The following is a 22,202-nucleotide window of genomic DNA, read 5'->3' as shown; positions in this document are numbered from 1 at the left end:
CTGCATGAGATTTTCGTTTCCTTTGCAATATTACGTGCTCTAGGAAACTCCTGGCTCTGAGAGGATGCCCACTGGGTGTTTTCCCTTCACTCAAGGGAGCTGTCGCAGAGAATTGCTTGCTAGAATTGAGCTTTAGTTTAGGGGCAGCTAGGCTCAGCTTGGCCATGGCTGGTGCATCAGTAGTGTGAGCCCATGCAGCAGCAGAGAGCTGGGGTGGCTCTGTGCCCTGGCCCAGCAGTGGCCGTGTGCTGATGGGGCTGTAGGACAGGGGGGTGTCCCCACTTAGACTGTGCAGCACATCCCCGTGTCCCTGTGAGCTTCAGAGCAATGCCAGCTGGCTCTGATAACATGCTGTTATTCTGCAGTGCTCAAAAGGCTGCAGGATATTTATATTGCTAGAAAATAAGCTCAGTAGAAAGTAAATGGGGTACTCTTATTTGCTGTACAGCAGGCACACAGGTGTCTGTTTGAGTGTATTGGGCTGAAATCAAACACCAGCATCTCTTAAGTTACACACTAACAGACTGGTTCTATTTTGAAGTTCATTATTACATAGCTGATAACCCAGTAATGAAAAGTGCAGTTAATTAATAGTGTATTTAAGGGTAATATTTAATTTCCTGTAATATTTACCTGGTTGTTTTTCATTCACATGGATGAAGAATCATAAGCATTACAGAAATTATAACCATTTACACAACTCTCATTCTGTTTTCTCCAGTAATCCCTGCATGGTTTTGTTCATTATTTCCAATGTCTCTTGCTTCCAAACAATTCAGTCATTTCCTCAGAAATACAGAAACATGTGCTGTTCTCTGCTGTCTGCCTTAAATTGATACGAAACAGAGAAAGAGTTGTGTTAACTCTGTAGTTGTTTTTCACTCTAAAAATTAGTTGGGGAAAAGAACCTAAATGCCTTGAGTAACTGCCTTATTTAGATAGTGAAAGACAAACACTCCTGGCTGAATTTTATTTGGCAGTTACACTGCATTTGGGGGCAGGAGAGTTATTTAATCCTTGCCGCAGTGTTGGGTTTTCACAGCATTATTTGGGCTCTACACCCAATTATCTTCTCACCCACAAGGGTGCTTGACTCTCTTTTGAAAACTTGCAAACAAAATAAAATCATGTTTGCATGTGCTCTTTCTTCCACTGGTTTAATGTTTTGGCCTAGCTAAAGCATCTCCCTGATGCAGTGAGTGTCGGATTATCTGCAAGGCCAGCCTATTTGTAAAATGGCAGGATTGTGGCTGTGAAACCTCAGGAGTTCTGGGCCAGCTCTAGCTGCACCAGGGTCAGAAGAGCTTTGCCTGTGCCTGAAGTGGAGTGTGGTTGGTGCTTTGTCAGGGCTCTCAGGTGCCTTTCCCCAAGAGCCAGCATTGTGCTGGTGTGCCCGTGTTCCCCCGGTAGCCCCAGGCTCTGTGTGACCCCACAGAGCGTCTGTCCTTCGTTATGGCATTGCAGGAGTGTGGATCCCCCGTGAGTTTGCTGCAGGAGCTGCCACGTGCTGTGAGTGTGCAGGGAGCAGGAGCAGGAGCAGGAGAGCCAGCAGAGGCTGGTGGGGATCCCTGTCCCGTGCTCCTGCTCATTGCAACACCTGCACGGGTGTTCCCCACGAGCCACAAACACAGCGAATGCTCCTTTCCAGTTAGCAGCAGAAGCTCACCTCATTCAGTTCCAGAGCATGCTGAGCAGTTGTTTTGGTGACAGCATGGCATGCTGCTGCACAACAAATGTTAAATGTCTGTTTCCCTGTCTCCACTTGCAGCCAATGTTTTCTGTTGCGCCCAGCTTAGCCACCAACGCGTCAGCCGCCTTCAACCCCTACCTGGGGCCCGTGTCCCCAGGCCTGGTCCCTGCTGAGATCCTGCCCACGGCCCCGATGCTGGTGACAGGGAACCCCGGCGTGCCGGTCCCTGCCGCCGCCGCCGCCGCCGCCCAGAAGCTGATGAGGACAGACCGGCTGGAGGTAGGAGCTGCCTGCTGGAACTTACCTCACAAGTGCTACCATTTATTATGTCTTCTAGGTGGGAAATACTTTCCTTGTGCAAGCAAATAATGCAGGTTTCACTTGGGCTGGTTATGTGGTATCTGTGTGACGGTAAGAACGAGGAGTGGTTGAGTGGTTGTACAGTAACTTCAGGCTGCCACTCTGCCTCTGACCCTCGCTTGCAGAGGGAAATGGGAATATTCAGGAATGATCATGGCAGCAGCAAGGGTGCCCCGGAGCCGTTAGTGTGTGCCCTGGAGGCGTTGGCATGGTGGGGGCACAGCCCCTGGGCACTAGGGAGAGGTGCAGAGCTGCAGCTGCTGGGTGCAGATGACTCGGCCTCTCTGCTCGGGCAGACGGTGCCCACGCTCCGTGCTGGCCTCCCCACCTGCCTTATCACCCCCGCGACAGCCCTGACAAGTGTCGGTGCTCTCGAGCTGCTGCTCTCCCTCGCTCCGAATCTCACTTATCTGAAAGGCCTGACAGTGTTTTTAGCACCTTATCGGTGCTGCGGCAGCGTGGGCGGGGAGCCAGGGAGCCAGGGAGCCAGGGACGGGCTGCAGGCTGCCGTGAGCTTGGGGCACAGCCCGTGGGCACAGCCCGGGAGCACAGCCTGAGAGCACAGCCCGAGAGAGTGGAGCACAGCCTGGAGCACAGCCTGGGAGTGTGGAGCACAGCCTGAGAGCACAGCCTGAGAGCACAGCCTGAGAGCATGGAGCACAGCCCATGGGCACAGCCTGACAGCACAGCCTGAGAGAGTGGAGCACAGCCTGACAGCACAGCCTGACAGCACAGCCTGGAGCACAGCCTGAGAGCATGGAGCACAGCCCATGGGCACAGCCTGGAGCACAGCCTGAGAGAGTGGAGCACAGCCTGACAGCACAGCCTGAGAGCACAGCCTGGAGCACAGCCTGAGAGCATGGAGCACAGCCCATGGGCACAGCCTGGAGCACAGCCTCAGAGTGTGGAGCACAGCCTGACAGCATGGAGCACAGCCTGGGAGCACAGCCTGAGAGCACAGAGCTCAGCCCATGGGCACAGCCTGAGAGCAGGTGCTTGGCAGCTCTGGCTGGGTTAAAAGGCAGTGAGGAGGGAGACTGAGCAGCCAGGGTGCCCTGCTGTCACCCTGGCGTGTGCTGGACACAGCAGGGTGAGGGCTCAAGGCTGCTGTCTCCTGCACGGCTGCTGCTGTCTCCCTGCTGGCAGTGGGTCTGGGGCTCAGGGGCACACTGGGAGGAGCAAGAAGGATCTCTGTTTTATGCAGCCTGCTGTATGTGTAACTCTGTTCTTCTGCCTGTGCACTACCAGGGTTTAACTCTCCTTCCAAGGGAAATGAATTCCTTTTCCTTAGCTGCATCCCAGACTGACGGGCTGCTGCCCAGAAGGGGCGAGCTGGGAGCAGTGTGCAGGGTCATCTGGCAGCCAGCATTTCCCGCTGCTGCTGTCACTATTCTCAGAGCTCACATCACCGCAGGTCACCCTCCTGTGGGATCACATCGCTTCCCTTTTTAGAGATGTTTTCCCCGAGGGAAGCGTTCCCCAAAGCACGCTCAGGTTGCAGGGAGGCAGCCGTGCCGACTCCGAGCTGGCACATGGGGGGCTGCTTGGAATCACCCAGGGAGGATTTTCCCTTGAGGACTCTGTTTAAAGATGGACACCTGCCAGGGGTGGATTAAAACCAAAATGCAATTAGGTAAATTCATAAATAAATCATAATGGATTTGGAAATGAGTTGGAGAGGAGGATGCCTATGGTGGGAACCCTTTGGGGTGTGCTGCCAAGATCAGCTGCTGTGTTTATTGTGCTTCCAGCCCTGCAGTGCCCATGGATGGTCACGGTGGGACATGAGGGCTCAAAAGCATCCTGGTCATAAGCAGGATGTACCATTGTCCCCAGGCAGCCAGGGAAGCAGCAGCACCCCTTTGTGTGCCCCTCCAGGCAGCCCTGGTGCTGGCCACAGGCTGTGACTGCTGTGCACAGGGAGCTGATGTCGTCTGTGACCTCGGTGGGCAGGATTTGTCCCTCTGGATGCTGCATTCTCTTGATACCGCTGTTCAGAGAAGTGCTGCACTGCTGAGCCAAACTCCTCTGCATGAGAGTGAGATGATAGAGTAGCACTTTCAGGGTCACAATACTGTTTTTCCCTTCTGCAAATTCAGTTTAAACAGTGAAACATGTAGGTGAGAACATAATTTGCAAATGCTTTCCAGTACAGTGGTCATCTGATCTGGAGTATCCAAATTTAGTATCCAAACACTAAACGAGCATGTAGTTTTTATGAACAGCAAAATATTTGAATGTACTTTATAGGCTACAGAAATGCGGAATGGATTTTGGGGATTCTGCATGACCTGGCTATTGCCTCCCAGAGGAGCCAGCAGTGTCTACCTGCCCTTCCAGGGAGCTGCAGCTGTGGCATTGCCATTTGTTATGGCATGGTCAGAGCTTTATAAGGCTCCACTCACTCTCCCTTGGAATGAACTGTCCTGGAGAAAAATAACCACAATGATGTTAGCATCTAATCTTGGAGTATGATTGGTTCTGCTTAGAATTTTAAATATTTATTTTCAAGAGTGATATACTCTGGCAGGAATTAAGTCAGCACACGTTCTGGCATACAGAGCCAGGCTGTTCCCAGGCTGAAAGCTCTCAGCAGGCACACCTGGGGTTTTCAGGGATGCAGGCAGACACCACAGCTCTGTCGGGCAGCACTGTGTCTCCTGAATTAATGTGAGTCTTGGTGAAGTGAGGTCAGGGACTGACACTAGCAGTGGGATTGCTTTCATCTGGATTTCACGCTGACAGCGTGCAGGTGTTGGGTGTCCAGTGCTTTCAGCCACTCCTGTAAGGAATCTGCATCTCAGGATGGAAATGTCATGGCTTCAGGCTTTTCCACAGCTTTCCTCACACTCCTCCCCTGCAGGAAATAGCTCGAACAAAGTGTGGTTCTTCAGTGAACTAGAAAAGAAGCAAGAAGGACAGGAAAGTGAGAGAAAAATGAATTGCCTAACACTTTATCAAAAACAGCTGTTTCTGTTGGAATGCCATCATTTTCTATTAGAAGTGTTCCCAAGTCAGGAATGACCACAGCCAAGCTGCTGTTTCTTGCTTGGTTCTTACAGGCCATGCTTTGCCAGAAAGAAGCAGCTTAGAAGTTCTTGGAGCTGGTCAGCTTGGGGCAATCAGGACTGTTGTGCTGGCTGGCATTTGTCACTGCAGGGGACTGGACCAGGGAAGGGATCTGGCTGCAGGATTACCTGGCAGGCCAGTGGATCTTTTCCAGCCCAGGAATTTGCCTGAGCTGTTTCTGGCATGCTGCAGAATCTGTTCTGTGAGCCCTGAGCAAGAGGGCACGGGATGAGCAGGGGCTGGGCCTGGCTCAGTGTCAATACACACCTGGAGCCTGTCACCATGTGGAAAAAGCCCATGAGCAGGGTCCTGCAGGAGTGGCCCTGCACAAATGTTTTCACAGCTGACCTGGTCCTGGTCCTGCAGGGGGTCACTTCATACCCATGGAGGCTTTGCAGGTGGCACTGGCACGAGGGTTAAACAGCAGCCACAGGACTGGTGTGAAGGGAAACCAAACCACCACCAAATCTGGGTTGTTGCAGGGATCAGAGCAAGGTCCTTGAGGAAATACTTATGATCCAAGCTCACAGGCACCCACCTTGAACAGGAAATTCCATCTACTAAAGGGTTTTATTTTTATGCAGAACCGGTTGCTTTTGTCCCCTTGTTTCCGATGGCCTTTGGAAATCTGGAGTGCAAAGTGTGTTTTGTTGCACTTTGGGGAGAACTGACCATGACAGGAGCCTGTGTCAGTGTGTCAGTCAATCTGTCAGACACAGGGCTGGATGTGTGCAGAGGGGCTGGTGTTTGTCCCGCTGGTGGCGCAGTCTGTGTCTGTGGTGCTGGAGTGGCTGGGGGTCTGTGTGGGCTCAGGGCTGGCTGGAGCCCACGGGGACACTGCAGGGGCTGTCACCCACGCAGCTGCAGTGTGTGAGCCCTCAGCTCCATCTGGCTGCTGGCGTGTGACAGCGAGAGCAGTGGCTGCTCCAGCTGTGGCCGCTCCAGCTGTTCCCCACCTCCCCAGGGTGGCTGTGCCACCACCGTGGGCTCGGCTTGCTGTCTCCTGCAGGTGCCTGGATTGTGGGGGCACATGGACACAGAGTGCCCACCTGGTTGGGCTCCCTGGGGGTGGCCACACACCAGCCACTCACCCTAATGAGCACATGGAGCATATCCAGGTCACAGGAGGGCATGGCTGAGCACCTTGGGGTGCTTGGGTGGTGACCAAGAGCAGCCACGGCACATTTCAGGAGACAGAAACAGCCCCCTGGGCAGCTCAGTGGGAGCCAGAGTGACACCTGCTGTGTGCTTGGCTCTGGTCACGGTGGGGTTTCGTGCTCCTTCACATCAGAAGTGGCTCTGGAGAAGCCAGACCTGGCTGCCAGGTCCCTGAGCCCTCCATCCCCCTGCAGTGCACCACCTGGGCCAGGCCCCTTCCTCGTGGTGCTCTGGCAGATTTTCAAAAAGCTTTCTCTGCTCCAAGCCGTGCCTGCAGCACCCATCACCCAAAGTGAGTGTCTTTCTTTTCCTGGTGTCACAGGTGTGTCGAGAGTACCAGCGTGGGAACTGCAACCGGGGAGAGAACGACTGCCGGTTCGCTCACCCCGCCGACAGCGCCATGATCGACACCAACGACAACACCGTCACCGTCTGCATGGATTACATCAAAGGGAGGTGCTCCCGGGAAAAGTGCAAATATTTTCACCCTCCCGCACACCTGCAAGCCAAGATCAAGGCTGCCCAGTACCAGGTTAACCAAGCTGCAGCTGCCCAAGCAGCAGCGACTGCAGCTGCCATGGTGAGTGTGGGAGCCCTTGTGGACGTAGCCGTACATTGAGGAGAGGCAATGGTGGATGCGTGTTTGTCCTTGCTGAGGAGGGTGCGTGTGCCTGGGGACCCGGTCGCTACCCGGTGCAATGAGCTTTCTCAGCGTGCGGTGCCAGATGTGCTGTGAAGTGGTTCCAGACCATTGAGGTGTTTGACTAATTTTGCCTGCTGATGTCCGGAGTTCCTGTGTGTACCTCTGTGCGTGCATACGTGTGTGCGTGTCTGTACGTGTGGGCTCCTTGTGTCTCTGGTTGGCTGTACATCTGTGTGTGTGGGCAGATGTGTATCTGGCCAGCTGCACAGCCAGATAAACCCGTGTTTAGTTCCTGTAAGTCCGTGTTTGTAGAGGTGTGGTTCGGAGCGGATTACCGTGTTGCTGCTGTCCCCGTCCCGTGTCCCCGAGGGCTGGCGGTGGCTGTCCCGGGCGCGGTGCAGGCCCGTAGCCGTAGCAGGCAGGCCTGGCCCCGTGAGGAGCTGGCGTGCTGGCGAGGCGAGGCAGCGCGGGGGGCTGTGGTGGCAGGGGTCCCGCCTGTGCTGAGCCCGTGGGTGTGGGAAGCGGAGCACCGAGGGGGCGGCAGGGCCGGCGGGGCGAGGCGGTGGCCGCGCGTGAGCCCGGCCGTGCGGGCACCCCCTGCCGCCCCGCTGCCCTGCCCGCCGGCCCGTGCATGCCTAGTCTTGTTACCGTTGTACACGGCATCCGGTGATTTGTTTTTATTTGTTTTTTCTCACCTCCCCAAATGCACTGCTGCCCCCATGACGCACCTCTGCTTGCTGTTTATGTTAATGCGCTTGACCCCACTGGCCATTGCCATCATGTGCTCGCTGCCTGCTAATTAAGACTCAGTCGGCTGTCAAATCACTGAAGCGACCCCTCGAGGCAACCTTTGACCTGGTACTATGACCTTTCACCTTTTAGCTTGGCATGTAGCTGTATCGTAGAGTCGAGTTTGGGGTTAATGTGTAGCAATGGAACATCCCGGTTTCCCTGCCCGCGTCCCCGGCACAGGGCGTGCGGGCGGCCGGGCCAGGCTGGGTGCCCTCCCCGCCGCCCCCGCGCCCCGCCGGGCCCTTCCCGTCCCCTCCCCTGTCCCTGTCCCTGTCCCTGTCCCTGTCCCTGTCCCTGTCCCTCCCGGGTGCCGGCGCAGGGGCGTTGGCATGGCTTGGTGGCGCGGAGGCGGCCGGGGCCGGCATGCGGCGCGCTCTGCATGCCCGGGCAGCGCTGGGGCCCGGGGACTGGGGTGTCACCGCGGCCCTGCCATCCACTCCGGACGGTGACTATTAACATGGCTTCTACGTGTGATCCTCATGGAGCTAGCAGTGCTGCTTCCCCAGAGCCTCGCTCCTGGCCCACCCGAAGCTTTCCCTGGCGTGGCACTGATGCCGGTGCCCGCAGCGGCCGTCCCGCCGCTCCCTGTGCCGCTGTAGCGGTAGGCAAACAGTGCTCCCTGGAAAGCTGTTCCCTCGCCTTTTATTTGGTAGTTCAGTCTGCTATGCCGCTTGCTTGCTCATGGAGAAACATGGTGCTGCCTGGTTATTTTGCCTTCTACTGATTTTTCTTTTTTCCTTTTTCTCTCTCCTTTTCTCCTCCCTCCCCCCTTCCCTCCCATCCTCCTCCACACCCCACCCACTCCCTCCCTTTTTTTTTTTCTTTTTGTTACTGGACTTTATTTTTATACCCATCCACCATTCAGGGAATTCCTCAAGCTGTACTTCCCCCCTTACCAAAGAGGCCTGCGCTTGAAAAAACCAATGGTGCCACCGCAGTCTTTAACACTGGTATCTTCCAATACCAGCAAGCTCTTGCCAACATGCAGTTACAGCAGCATACAGCCTTTCTCCCACCAGGTAAGTGCATCACTGGCCTTTTCAGGGGCGGGAGCGGGGCGTTTCTGGAGCAGCACACCACGAGGCAGCTGTAGGTCCCTGGTGGTGGGTGCTGAGGCCGCTGTGCCAGGCACAGGCAGCCCCTCCAGGCAGGGCACAGCAGTGCCCCTGGGCACAGGAGGGGCTGCCTGTGGGCACGCTGCCTTCTCTCTGCTCCTCGCAGAAGCTGGGTGGGACTTTTCCAGTCTAACACAAAATCAGCATCATGCTCTCTCACCCCAATCAGAATTTGAAATCTCCTCTCTCCTTCCTCTTTCCCTGGATTAACTGCTCTTCCTTCCACATTCCTCATGTGCTTGTTTCCCTGTAAGACCCCTTGGCCTTGGCAGTGGTGGCTCTGAGTCACGCACACGAAGGGGTTTTTTAATGAGGTTTTAATGGGGTGCAGTGATCCCAGGCAGCACAGGCAGTCTCAGGTGGAGAAACACAAACCTACACAAGCAGTCACAGTTTGGGCATCCACCACTGATGTCTCAAGGCTGGTCTTAGACTGAGTAAAGCCAAGTGCTTTGTTCTCAGCCAAGAGTCCTCGTGTAATTGGTGAGGAGTTGATGTCTGTACTATGGACCAAGCAGAAATCCTTTTGGAGGATTAGTGATGGGACATAAAGCTGGAATATGTGCTTTGGTTCTGCTGATGGCACTGCATGAGAAATGATCTCCACTATGTCCTGGGAGCTTCTGCCCTTGGTTACACAGCTGAAGTAGTTTGTTCCACTTGAACCCACACTAAAGCAGCACCATCATTCCAGGAGTGTGCAGAGCTGATAGATCTGTACTCAAAAATGGGATAGAGTCTGTGAGGACAGCCCTTCATAATGCAGACTGGGAAGGGGAAGAAATACAGCTAATCAGTCTCTACCCAAAAATTTAAAGGATTTTATCCAGAGCATCTTTGGCAAGTATGTTCCCAGGAGATCAGTACAGTGCCCTTTACTATTATGTCTTGATCTGGCATGCAACCAACTTGTGTACTTTAAATGGCACAAAATCAGTTTCTTGATCTAGTGCATTTTAATAATGCAAAAATGCATTGCAGCCACTGAAATGTATTGGTAAATGTTGCAAGGCTTTCTGGAGTCAATAGCAAGATGGGCTGGGCAAGCTGCAGGTCAGATCCCTAGCCCTCATATTAAAATCCATATAAAAATGCATAGGCAGTCACGGACTCATGGAACCACTGGATGGTTGGGGTTGGGAAGGGCCTTAAAGCCCACCTCATTGCAGATCCCCTGCCCACCTTAAAGCCCACCTCATTGCAGATCCCCTGCCATGGGGAGACACCTTCCAATGGACCAGGCTGCTCAGAGCCCCGTCCAGATAGACTCAGAATCCTTCCTATGAATGTTAAACTATTCACAGATCTCTTTTGGCACAGCATGACCAGTGGAGTCTGTAACCTGCAATTTTCTGGCTTCCATGAAAGCAGCAAGGGGCTGGATGGTTTCTGGAAGTGCTGGAGCTACAATTATACTTCCCCCTGGAACTCAGGAGCTGGGGTTGTGGTTTGTGTGTGCCAGACCCCATTTGCACCTCATCATAGACTGGGGTCTTTCCCACTGGCTCTTGACACACCTTACCTCAGCTCTTCCTCCAGCAGATCCACACTGGAGCCTCCAGGAGCTTGGCAGTGGTTCTTGAGCTTCATTAGACCTTTCCTGACCACTGGAGTTTAGTGTATGTTACACAATAAAAGGGAGTTTTTAGCCTGAACTATTATGAATTCTCTCTTTATATTTTTCAGATAGCTGCAATTTGAGCTTTCCAGTAGTCCAGTACTTTCCCAAAAGTTTGAAAAATGTCTTTGGCTTCTTGCCGTTTTTAGTTTATCCCGCTTCAAATGAGCTGGGATCAGTTCCTGTTTGGGCACAGTCTCGTGGACACGGAGTTTCTCCATCTGTCCCTGCGAAGCCACGGAGGGCACGGAGCGTGGGTGCCCCCAGCTCCACGGCCACGGAGCAGGGCCAGGGCAGCTCAGTGGCATCTCAATTAAAGTGACGTTTTTCAGGTTCACACACCCAAGGTGTGAGTGCTCATTTGTGTTCCTAGTTGCTGCAGGCAGAGTGTGCAGGAGGGCTGGAGGGCAGGACACCTGCAGAAAACCCACACAGGCTGGGTGTGCCCTGGGCAGGACCCTCCCCTCTGCAGGGCACCTCGCTGCTCATGTTCTCCCTCTGATACTGCAGGAAACCTCAGATACCTCTTGTGAGCTGTAAGGCATTGTTCTGGCTGCCTGTGTGCCAGGGATGTGATCACATCCAGGGAGCATCCATGCCTGGGAGTGGGCACTGCATCCAGTACGCCTCAAGTGATGAAATGTTCCTCAGACATTCACATCACCTCTCTCAGCTAAAGCTCCCTCTGTGCACAGCTCCCCTCTTGAGGTGTCCCCAAAACCATGGCTGCTGGAAGCTGCCCCCAGGCTGAGAGGGGGTTCAGGGCAAGAAAGAACCAGGAGCATTTGTGCTGTTGAGATAAGGGCAGTTAGTGTGCCGAGTCAGGAGGCTCTGCATGCCTGGCTTTGGTCCCTGGGTCCTGGCTGCCAGCTGGGGACACCTTGGCAGATTGGGTGACCCTCTGTGAACGTGCAGAGCTCCAGGTCCTCAGACCTTCAGCTGCTCCTTGTCCTGCAGTGCTCCTGGGGCTGCTGTGACATCCTGCCCCGTGCCTGGGGCCATGCTGTGCCTCAGCTCCCTTCTCCTCAGGGGAGTGAGTGCAGCTGCTCTGCCCCAGGTGTGTCCCCAGGTGACCAGGCTGGCCTTGAGAAGCGAGAGCCTCCAGAGCATGGGGTCAGGTTGGCAGGATGCTCCCAGGAGTGGGGTGGTGCAGCTGCAAGGGGCAGGATTGCACTGGCAGCTGAACCCCAGAGCCAGTGAGGAAAGGCTGCAGCTGCCTCTGTGTCGTGTTAACTCGTTGTGTATTTGTTCAATTACTGCAGCTTTAGCACCAGAGACTCCCTTGCTCCTGCCTGGGACAGTGCCCAGAGGCTTTCCTAAAGGGGCTTTCCTCCCTGGGGCCGCTGGGCCTGTGCAAAACCACTGCTGTTCCCCAAAACATTGGGGAGGGAAAGGCCGCACACCACTGCTCACCTCCACAGGAGTGCGTGTGCTGTCTGGAGTGTTGTTTTTAATTAGGCGTTAGATTGGGCAGAAAAAATAGACTGAGGGGGATAATACAAGGGAGAAAAGAGAAAAAATCATTAAAACAACAGTAAACCTAGAATATTTATAGAAATTGCTTTATTGTGTTGCAGAAATAATCTGGTTATGAAGTTGTGGTCATTTAAGTCGGAACATCCTCAAATTAAAAATCTGCCTTGTGCCGAACAGCCAGGGAACATTGAAAGTGAACATTCATTATTCATGTGTTCTCATTAGTAAGTCAAAGCGTCTGAAGTCAAGCTGAATATTAGGATCATAGCAAAAATTATTTTTATTACTGGTAAGAGGGTCATAAAGCATAATATCTGTTTTTGGGAATTATGCCACCCCAGCAAGCATTCCACTTTCTGCCTCATGTTCATTTGCTTTAATTCCCTTTCAAAACTGTGGGCACTGGTCATAATGTTAATGATGATCATTCAAACTGGAATTTGGAGCTTTTCACTGAAGAGTGTTACAGGGATGTTTCAGAGTGGTTGTAACACCCAGCCCATGTGTAGCAGGTGTAACATACACTTGTGCATGGGGTGATGGACCATTGCAGGGTGCACAGCCGTGTGCATGGGGCACCTCTGCAGAGCCACAGCTCAGAGCTTCTGCTCTGAAACCCCATTAATGCCACGGAGAGCCCACAAGAGGGACCAAGAAAGCAGTTCTGCTTACTGTTTGTACTTTTTAGCCAAATTCTGCTCCATTTTTTAAGCTTGTGGGTGATTCCCTTGGCTTCAGCCGTGATTTGTGCCAGGGGAGGTCAGGAGAGACGCCCTTCCTTTACCCTTTCTTTGCCAGTGTGCTCAGTCTCTTCCACGACACAGAGGAGTAATTAGGGAACAGGATGATGCCCTTGCCTTACAGATACAGCAGTGACGGAGGATAACCTTGGCCCCAGCAGTAATTAGAGTGGCCTGACTTCTCCCCTGCATAGTGAAATGCTCCTGAGGCTGTGCATCACGGCTGGGGCCATTTCCCGTCCCCAGTACAGCCTGGGATGTCACAGGGGCAGCCTTGCCTGGCTGCCTCTGCCAGCATGCTAGGATGTGTTTCCATTCCCACTGCAACCTCATTCCCAGAGTTCAGGGGTTATTTCTGTTTCTGCTGTGTCACTCATCATTAACAGTGTTAATAAATGTTATTAGTTAAATTAAAAAGTAAATAATTTATTAAAATGAATATTCTGGAAGATCAGTAAATGTTTATCATCTTGGAAGCAGAAATAGAAGATTGTGAGATCAGTCTGGTGGAAGGCGTTTTGCTGTGTAACTTAAAGAGAATTGCCAGCTTGGTGATACTTTAAAATGATGCCAGAATGATCCTAAAAACACCTTCCTGCTGTGGCTCTGGTTGCAGGGCAGAACTCTGCAGGTGTGGGGCCTGAAGGGAGCTGGGGCTGTGAGCCCAGGCACCAGCAGCTTAAAATACATCCTACAGTGTAGAACAGAAGGCTGAGCAGGGCTTGTGGGGTGTCACTGGGAGCTGCTCAGGGCACAGGGACCATGAGAGGAGAGGAGAGGAGAGGAGAGGAGAGGAGAGGAGAGGAGAGGAGAGGAGAGGAGAGGAGAGGAGAGGAGAGGAGAGGAGAGGAGAGGAGAGGAGAGGAGAGGAGAGGAGAGGAGAGGAGAGGAGAGGAGAGGAGAGGAGAGGAGAGGAGAGGAGAGGAGAGGAGAGGAGAGGAGAGGAGAGGAGAGGAGAGGAGAGGAGAGGAGAGGAGAGGAGAGGAGAGGAGAGGAGAGGAGAGGAGAGGAGAGGAGAGGAGAGGCTCTCTCTGTCCCACTGTCCATCTGCCTGGATGGCTCCAGCAAGGGCAGCAGGGCCTGGTCCCAGGTCCCTGCACTGGGGACCGCAGGCACCAGGCAGGGTGAGTTGGAAGCATCTCTTTTGATCTGAGAAGACAAGCTTGTGTCCCAAGGCAGGAAGGTTCCAGGAGCTGCGAGTTGGAGCTGAGGAAGGCTTTCCTGGCCATGCAGGGCCCAGCAGGGTCCCAGCACAGCTCCACCTGTCCCCGAGGCCTCGTTCTAACGGATCACTGTGCTATTGTGTGGTTTGATTGTGCTGACAGTTACATGCCGCTGTGCCCGTAATAACAATTTTTCTTCTTTGTTCAATGAAATTTCTAATTACACGTGTGATGGGTTGTTTTAATTCTTTTCCCTTTCCAAATCCACCTTCCTGTTGCAATGCATGATGAGCAGGCTCAATATTGTGCATGACACCCGCTACAAGTGTTGGTAGGTGCCAGCTTTGTTTCTTGATTATCTTAAACCTGTGGTGCAGCTCACAGACCCTCAAAATCCACTGCTAGATTTAACGTACAGCGCTCGTGCCAGTCCATCTCCCCGAGCCTCCTGCACTAACACCTGTCAATTAAATGCGATTGTTTTATTTAATTGACACGGACACGTAGATGTTAATTTTGTACAGCAGTTTTTTATTGCACATTGTTCCTTGGTGGATTTTGACTGGCCTATGAGTTCCAGTGTTTAGAACCTATCTTCTGTTAACTAAAGACTGTATCTTACCATAACCACGTAGCTGCATTCTGTCCTTCTACGAGATTAATTTCTGTTAGCAGTTAATATTTGGGTTGAATTTCTAAAGGACAAAAATTTGTAAATGTAAGGGCATTGAAAAAACTCTCCTGTTGTTTTTCATATTGAAATGGTTAAGCTTGTTTGTGTCGATTTTCTTGATTTGATGGTAACAAGCATTTTCCCCTTTTTTTTTCTCTTCCGTCTCCCTCCCCTCCCTCCTGGAATGCTGTCCTGCTTTGCACTGTGGTTGCATGTCACGCGCTGGCAATGGTGTCTCGGGCTTTCTGCTGTGGTGAACCATGCTCAATGACCCTCCCACGTGTCGCTCTGGTCCCATACTGCTACACTCTTCTGTACGTTTGCTTATTTGATTTTCCTTCCGAAAGTTCCCATGGTGCACGGTGCTACGCCAGCCACTGTGTCTGCAGCAACAACATCTGCCACAAGTGTTCCCTTCGCTGCAACAGCCACAGCCAACCAGGTTTGCTAATTTACAGCTTTGTTCCTTACAGACAACTCGAAATCGGTGCTTTAATGAGCATGGGGGTTTGGATCTGACCTCTTGTTGGCCTACACATTCTCTCAGAGAGCTGCAGCACAGCCTAATCAGCCCTTAGCTGTGCTCCAAAGGTGCTGCAGTTCCATTTCTGATGCTAAAAATAATTGACAATAGAGTTTCTGACTCAGTCTTGACATTTATAGGCCACGCTGCTTATTTCTGTTCTCAGGGATGCAAAGAGCAAGGGATAATACACAAACCCATGATTTATTTCCATTTCTGTGGAGCCAACAGCTCCTTTCAGTGCAGAACTCAGGGAAAGCCAGGGGAGTCTTTGTGCAGAGGGGTTGCAGGTTCTTACAGTGTGAGTTTAGCAGTCCAAACATGTTCTGACTCTCCTCTTCCAAGCGTAAAACAAAACCCTGTGAGCATGGGCCACACACAAAAAGGCTTCCTTGAAGCCTTCATTGCAACCTTGTGATTCTCCTTGGAATGGCCCGTTGCTCTGAACAGAGCTCAGATAAGAAAATGCCCATTAGAGTCTGGGTTTGTTTCTCAGTAGGCACCCCAGTCATTGCCGTGTTTGGATGTATTTCAGGAACATGAGAGTAAAGCTTTACCACGTAAGTGATTAGAAGTCCTGCCAGGAAAGCCAGAACCAGTGCTCTAAAGATGAGTCCCTGGGCCAGAGGAGCGGCTGGAGATTTCTGCACAACACCTGGCTGAAACAATAAAAACGTTTTAAAGAGCCTCCTGTTCCTCTTCTAAAAGCTAATTGTTCTTTGAGATTTGCTGGGCAGTTAGTTGTCCATGCCAGGAAGTTGTCAGTCCTGGTCTGATGTACAGTTCTTGCCTCCAGCTCTGTGGGATCACATGTGTGCCCTTTAGAAAAGGGAACTCCAGGTTCTCCTCAGCGTTGTGCAGGTGTGCTCCTGTGCAGGTAAATGTCAATGTTAAGGCAGGCTTACCTGATGCACTCTGCTCCTGGCTCAGGACAGCCAGAGCTGCAGAGTGAGCCCCAGGGCCTTTGGCTTCGAGCCTTTGCACCTTTACCTGTTGAGCACTACCATTTTGTGCTGCCCCAGCTGTACATCCCTCATTAACCTGTCTGCTTCCTCATCTCTCAAAAATACAATTCCAAATGGCATCATTGCAGTGACACCTAGGCATGCACATCCCAAGCCTCCAAAGGGACCTGGATATTGTAGAATGCCAAAACCAGCCCAGATTAGTCTGCTCAGCAGCTAGCTCGTTCTTCTCTTGAGAAATGTTTGCTGAATGAACAGGGCTTTAAACTTGGCCTAAGAATTTGTGTTGTGAAAAGCTAGTTCATAGGTGGGGCTACCTCTGCATATGTGCCACCTCAGCAAGCAACCTCCTGTATGCCCAAAGTCTCTTAATATTGTAGTTATTGCACCAGACAATTACTTTCAGTGTGTCTCTGTATACTGTGCATGTCCTGAGGGTTGTTAGAACAAGACAAACCACAGAAAAAAAAAATATTTTTAAATCCTCTCTCTGTTAGTAACCATGCACTTCCCAGGGAGACCACAGGGAAAGCCTTCTGCTGTAGAATCTGGTCATTTCATGCCTTTCCTCCCCAGAGCCTCATAACACCCTTAGTGCAGTTCTGCAGCCAAACCTCCATATATACATATATGCCCATATATGTATATACCCTGTGAGCAATGCTGAAGGTATTTAATGCCACCCAATGCCGTGTGCCTGCATGCCAAAGGCTTATAAAGGTGTGGCCCTTCATCTGCCCGGGCTGGTGTGGAAGGTCCTTGGTCTGTTCGACAGCACTGCCCCTGATGCTGCTCCTGTCGGGTGCCGCAGCCTGTCCTGCAGCAGCAGGAAAACATGGTATGAGAAGCTTCATTCTGCTCCGAGCCCATTTCTGTGGAGTTGGCAATGCTGTGATGTGTGCGCTGCCAGGGGAGGAGAGGGCACGCAGGTGGAAAACAGCAGCAGGACCTGCAGTGAGTTAGCTGAGAAGAAACCCCTGTTCTCTTTACTGGGCAGATTCGAGGCCAGCCGTGGTGCCCGTCAGCAAAAAGGGTCTTTCCAAGTGCCACAGCCATTTGGGATGGTGCAAATCCACGCTGTGTCCTAGGCCCCAGCCCAGTTCCCTGTGCCCGGGCACGTCTGCTCCCCTGGGCGCTGCAGTGTCACCGTGCCCCGCGGCCAGGGCGCGCTGTCACCTGTCAGTGGCACTGCTGGCACTCTGTGTGATCCTGGATTGTTAAACGGCACACTGGGCACATGGGCCCGTGAGGGGAGCCCCGTGCTCAGCCCTGTGTGTGCAGCCGAGCCCTTTGGGGTTGTTCCCTGCTGGGAGGCTTTGCCTGCCGGCCGCTCCGCGCGCTGCCGCGGGAAGGGCAGAGCCCTTCTCTGCCAGCCATCTTCACCAGCTCAGGGCATCGGAGGCTTGGCATTCAAACCCCAGGACACCGATGGCAGTGAACACTTCACAAAATCACACTGAACCGAGGCCACTGTACAGTTCATCATCTGAGACACTGAAAGCACAGAATTTTGTGTAGGCCAACAAAAAGGGCTATTTTCAATTACTGCACTGCATGACTTGTAGATGTTAACTTCTCCTATTTCCTGAACAACCAGTATTAATTATTTCTATTTGTCCAGTAGTACTTAACCCAGTTTTCCAATTATAAGTTGCTATTGTAGTACTTCAGTTGACTTTAACTCATAGTTACAATATAAAATCCACCGACTCACAGCTGATCCTCCCTTTCCCAAACTATGTTCTGTAGCAAATGCTGTGCCTCTGGGTGGGCTCATTGCACCTGTCACTCACTGTTTACATTTCTTATCTGTAGATACCCATAATATCTGCCGAACATCTGACTAGCCACAAGTATGTTACACAGATGTAGACATTTGGTCATCAAACAGTAAGTTCCCAATGAGTTGTTGCTGTATTTTTTCTTACTCTTATGTGTGCAATTTCTTGCTGTAAGGGACAGAATGTTTTTAACTTCTTTCTAATAAAACCAGTAAGCTCTGGGGGTGGAGGCTCTGACCCCTGAGGGGCCATTCCTCTCTGGGGGAGATCCCACGGGTACCAGTGGCCACATCATGTGTTAGTTTGCACATGCCCGCCCAGCAGAATCAGGGTTCACAGAGGTTTATGCTCTGTCTGTGGTGACCTCAGCACTGAGCTGAGAGCATACTTGGGGGGAAGATAATTCCATCAGGTTCTCTTCTGAGAAGAAGAGAAAGAATGGCTTTTAAATCTCAAAATTTGGAACTCCAGCATTTCCTGGGTTTGGAAACACTTAATTCTCCTGTTGTTGTGAGATTCCCACCCGTGCAGCCATCCCATCCCAGGATGGTTCCTCTTTTGTGTTACCTTCCTTTCTCCTGTGCTCCATTCCTGCCGTGTTTTTATTGAATTCCTTGGCCATAATGGAATTATTTCTGAGGGTGAGGAATGACCCTTTGGCCACAGTGGGTTTGTAACCACAGCTGCTCCTTTCAGCTGAGCATAGACATTGTTAAAGCGCTGGAGTGATGCAGGGAGGGTGGATGGCACAGGCTGGGGTGGGTGGGATGCCTCGAGTGGGATGGGACGGTTCTGCTGCCCTGCAGGGACACAGCCCCTGTGCGGAGCTGGGGCTGGTGTGAGTGACCCGAGTCCTGGCTGTGCCCAGAACGCTTTGTGCTCTTCCCTTCCCAGATGGTATCGGCGGCGAAGAGGCCGGATTGGGGTGGGAAGAGGCCGAGCTCATTAGCCATAGTGTATGTAAATACTGTCCAGCAGCACTGGGAACCCCTCAGCAGTGACATCACACATTGCATGTTAACGAGACGAAGCGAGACCGTGGGACTCCACTGCACACTGTTGCCTATCTACTTTGTACATTGAATTGGTATTTGTGCTGAGGTGATTCTTGTCCGGGCCCGCAGCATCGTCCGCCTTTCCCGGCGCCGCCGGCGCCGCCGGGCTCTCCCCACGCCGCCCGAAAGACCGACGATGCTGTAACCAGACATCTGTTATGTATTGGTACGTCTGTAGACCAAGATATAATTTTTTAAAGTAAGTTTATTTCTTTCAAGGTTTACAAATAACGAAGGTGCACCTTGTATTTAAAATTGCCATTATAGACGAGAGCGTGCATGCACAGTAATTTTTTGTTTAAGAGTAATATTTTTAATGTAATAGATTGTAAGAAATGAGAAGAGAGGAATCTGACAGAGATGAATGTGCCAAGCAAAACCACAACTGTGTATATTTTAAAGCACATCAATGGCTTTAAGTACCACGTTGTTAAGGATTCTCATGAAGTGCCATAGACTGTACATCCATCAGAGTATTATTTCCGCAGTGTTATTTTCAGAACCACGTTTTCACTGACTTGATGAGTACTGATCAGTCAAAGGGCACCATTCTGTTTCAAACCAAAGCTGTCTCAGAAATGGCCAATTGCTCCTCACAGCCAGTGGGCAGCAGCAGAGAGATGCTCCAGCTGTGCATAACCCTTACGGACAATATTACCTATAAACTCTCCCAAGGCGTTGTATGTCGTATTTATGCATAGTTACTGTATAAGGTGATCTGCAAAGGGAAAAGCCATTTCTGAGACACAGTAACAAATGTTTGAGGAACTTCTTTTGCTCTATTTATAGCCTCTGTCTCGAGTCACAAGGACTATAAATGTTTTGCAGAGATGGGTTTCACTTTAATTCATCAAGTCCCGCGTCCGCGGCGACTCTAAACAAAGACGCAGAAGCACTGACAGCAGATGCATGACAAACCAAAATAGGACAAATGAGACGTTAATTAGTGTAGAAATTGGGTGGGTTAATACTCGGGTGAGTTTTATATGTGATTTTTTTTTTTGTTCAGATTAACTGCTTATAGCCTTAGAAAGCCTTTACAAAATAAAAACAAACAAATAGATGTGCATTCAAGTTCTAAGAATGGATTCATCCAAAGGAATTCCTTTTTGTGGTTTGGATGTTGCAGCCAGTAAAGGATATTTTTGCTCTGTTCAGCCAGGGGCTGCCTGGGGCCAGGCCCCGGGCGGGCAGGGAGGGAGAGGCGCGGGTTCGGTTCTAGAACTCGCCATACTCCGAGTTTACCGTGAGTTTTTATGCTTGAGAGAGATGCTTTATAGATAAGAATGATGTATTGATTTTCCTGATTGTACTGTACATCTATTAAAGCCTTAGATTATTACATTACGGGTTAAAACCCATACCAATGTAATTTCAATCGTGTTAAGAAAGTATAGGTGACTTCACATGTTATTGTAGTGACTTACCATAGAGAATTTACTTATTTTTTTCTTGTTAAAAGTGTAGTTTTTATTTCTTACATTTATTAGCTCGTTTTCATTTTCTATTACCAGTTGATAACCATTTCAGTTCATAGAATTTTGTTTTATTAGAGTTTACTGATGACTTTTTCAAAATACAAAAAAAAAAAAAGTAGTTTTCTTCATAACATACTCAGTTTGGAATCTATATGTAGTGTCTTATGAGTATTCGTATTATTGTTAACTAAATGATTTCTATTTTACTGATCTAATACGACAATGTAAGAATGTCAGTCATTGTTAGTTCTTGTCTAGTTTTCATTCAAAGAACAAAGATCTTTTATATGGATATCTTATAATTATATAATCATTGCTAAGTAAGAAGTTAAGTTGTTGCTATGGCAACAATCCTGGCAGACAATTGAGTAATATTTTGATGATTTATTTTGTTTGTAATTAGTTATTATGAGAAAAAAAAAATCTAGTTCCTAGATATTAGAATAAAATTTATTTTCTACTGTATCCATTTCAAATGTTAAAATATTGTTTAAATATTTTTTGAAATCCCTGAATATCAGGCCTTGTTATAAATAAGCTGCATAATCAATAGATCAAGGGACTTTTTGTTGATAATCCAAATACTCAAAGTTTACGTAACAAGAATTCTAGTGTGTGTGTGCAAACTCTTGAGGGTTGATTATGCTGCAGTTGGGACGTCGAGAGCGAAGGTTGACTTTTTGCACTTCTGTATATAGTCAAAAAAGAGAGAAACCTGTATAATAGTAAGATCTTATTTTGAATAAAAATGTCTATAATTACAAGGAGTTTTGTTAAGGCTAAATAAAATGACAGGCTGAACAAAATTGCTTGCAAAAGTGGCACAGAGTTAGCACTCCATCCCCCTTCCAAAAAGTTGCTTTGCTTTATGTGGACAGCTTGTAGTTTGCCAGGATTTTTTCAGCTGGAAAGATCTGCCATCCTTCCGAGATCTCATGACTGACAGAAGCTCCACTGGGTCAAATCTGCCTGAAAATCATTAAGAAAAAAAAAAAAGGAAAAAAAAAAAAAGGAAAAAAAGAAAAAAAAAAAACGCAGGTACTTCAGCCCATCCAGGGAATCATGGCTCAGATATTCCGTACATTATTCAAAATCTACTGCATGTTTAAAGTATCAAAATATATTAAAGATATATGCTATTCAAACCAGTTTCTGACAATTTCAGTGGTTTCTTGTTCACAAAAAAAGATTCTTCAAAACAAGTACTGACATTCACAGAGTTCAACCATGGACAGGCAAACGGATCAGCACCCGTAGCTGCAGGGTAGGGGATCGTGTTCTCTCGCAGCGGTCCTGTTCTTTCAGCAGGTGAGCAGCAGCCTGGGAGATGTTCCCTTGTCATGGAAGCCGTGCAGGAGCCCGCTCGTGCTGTGGTGCCAGGGCTGCGAGCTGCCACAATCAGTGATTAATGAATTAATGAATTAACGAGCTGCAGCCCCCGGGCCATCTGCTGGAAGGACGGGCGCGCTTGGGTTTGCTCTTACGTAACCACAGACTTACTTTGCTTGTAGTTGCTCCAGTTACGTACTCTGTCCTGGGCTGCAATTTGGGTTTATGCTTATTTTATTATTACTGCTATAGTTGACCTTGCTGTATGGAAAAAATAAAGTGAAATTGCCCTAATAAAAGTTCTCTTTCTTAATTATCTTTTCCTCTACCAGGTTAAAAGCGGCTCCACTGCGTTACGTAGGCTCAAACGTGTCTGTGCGCTTGTGGGACTGCCCACAATTTATTTTATTTGGTACCGGGGCTTCTCTGCACCAGCACGTTCCACCCACAGATGTGTATTAAAATGCCACCTGTTGAGGATATTCCTGTTAGATCCTGGGGGTAAATGCAAAGCACCAGGATCTCAGAATCGGCCCCCGCTGTTGTTACCCTCCTGTGACAACACCTTTGAGGT

The 22,202-nt window shown here is 50.2% G+C and overlaps 1 protein-coding gene across 17 annotated transcripts in view; it reads left to right on the top strand.

Annotated features, from left to right (window-relative positions):
• Positions 1-20,925, top strand: part of MBNL1 (muscleblind like splicing regulator 1) — a 64,436-nt gene extending 43,511 nt beyond the window's left edge. For 10 of the 17 annotated variants that reach the window (XM_058812118.1, XM_058812122.1, XM_058812107.1 and 7 more), the window contains 8 exons: positions 1,769-1,969; positions 6,600-6,857; positions 7,725-7,778; positions 8,578-8,731; positions 14,120-14,155; positions 14,845-14,939; positions 17,801-17,875; positions 18,661-20,925. In XM_058812118.1, coding sequence (XP_058668101.1) covers positions 1,769-1,969; positions 6,600-6,857; positions 7,725-7,778; positions 8,578-8,731; positions 14,120-14,155; positions 14,845-14,939; positions 17,801-17,857 — 855 coding nt within the window. In that variant the 3' untranslated portion in view covers positions 17,858-17,875; positions 18,661-20,925. Of the gene's footprint in view, positions 1-1,768; positions 1,970-6,599; positions 6,858-7,724; positions 7,779-8,577; positions 8,732-14,119; positions 14,156-14,844; positions 14,940-15,555; positions 15,874-17,800; positions 17,876-18,660 lie in introns of those variants that run through there. The other 7 variants (XM_058812112.1, XM_058812111.1, XM_058812110.1 and 4 more) reach the window with 7 other exon arrangements.
• The last annotated feature ends 1,277 nt before the right edge of the window (positions 20,926-22,202 follow it).

Source organism: Ammospiza caudacuta, chromosome 11 (assembly GCF_027887145.1).
Source record: "Ammospiza caudacuta isolate bAmmCau1 chromosome 11, bAmmCau1.pri, whole genome shotgun sequence".
NCBI classification, from domain to species: Eukaryota; Metazoa; Chordata; class Aves; order Passeriformes; family Passerellidae; genus Ammospiza; species Ammospiza caudacuta.
The sequence above is the reverse complement of the archived record's forward strand: the minus strand, read 5'-3'. Positions and strand labels throughout refer to the sequence as shown.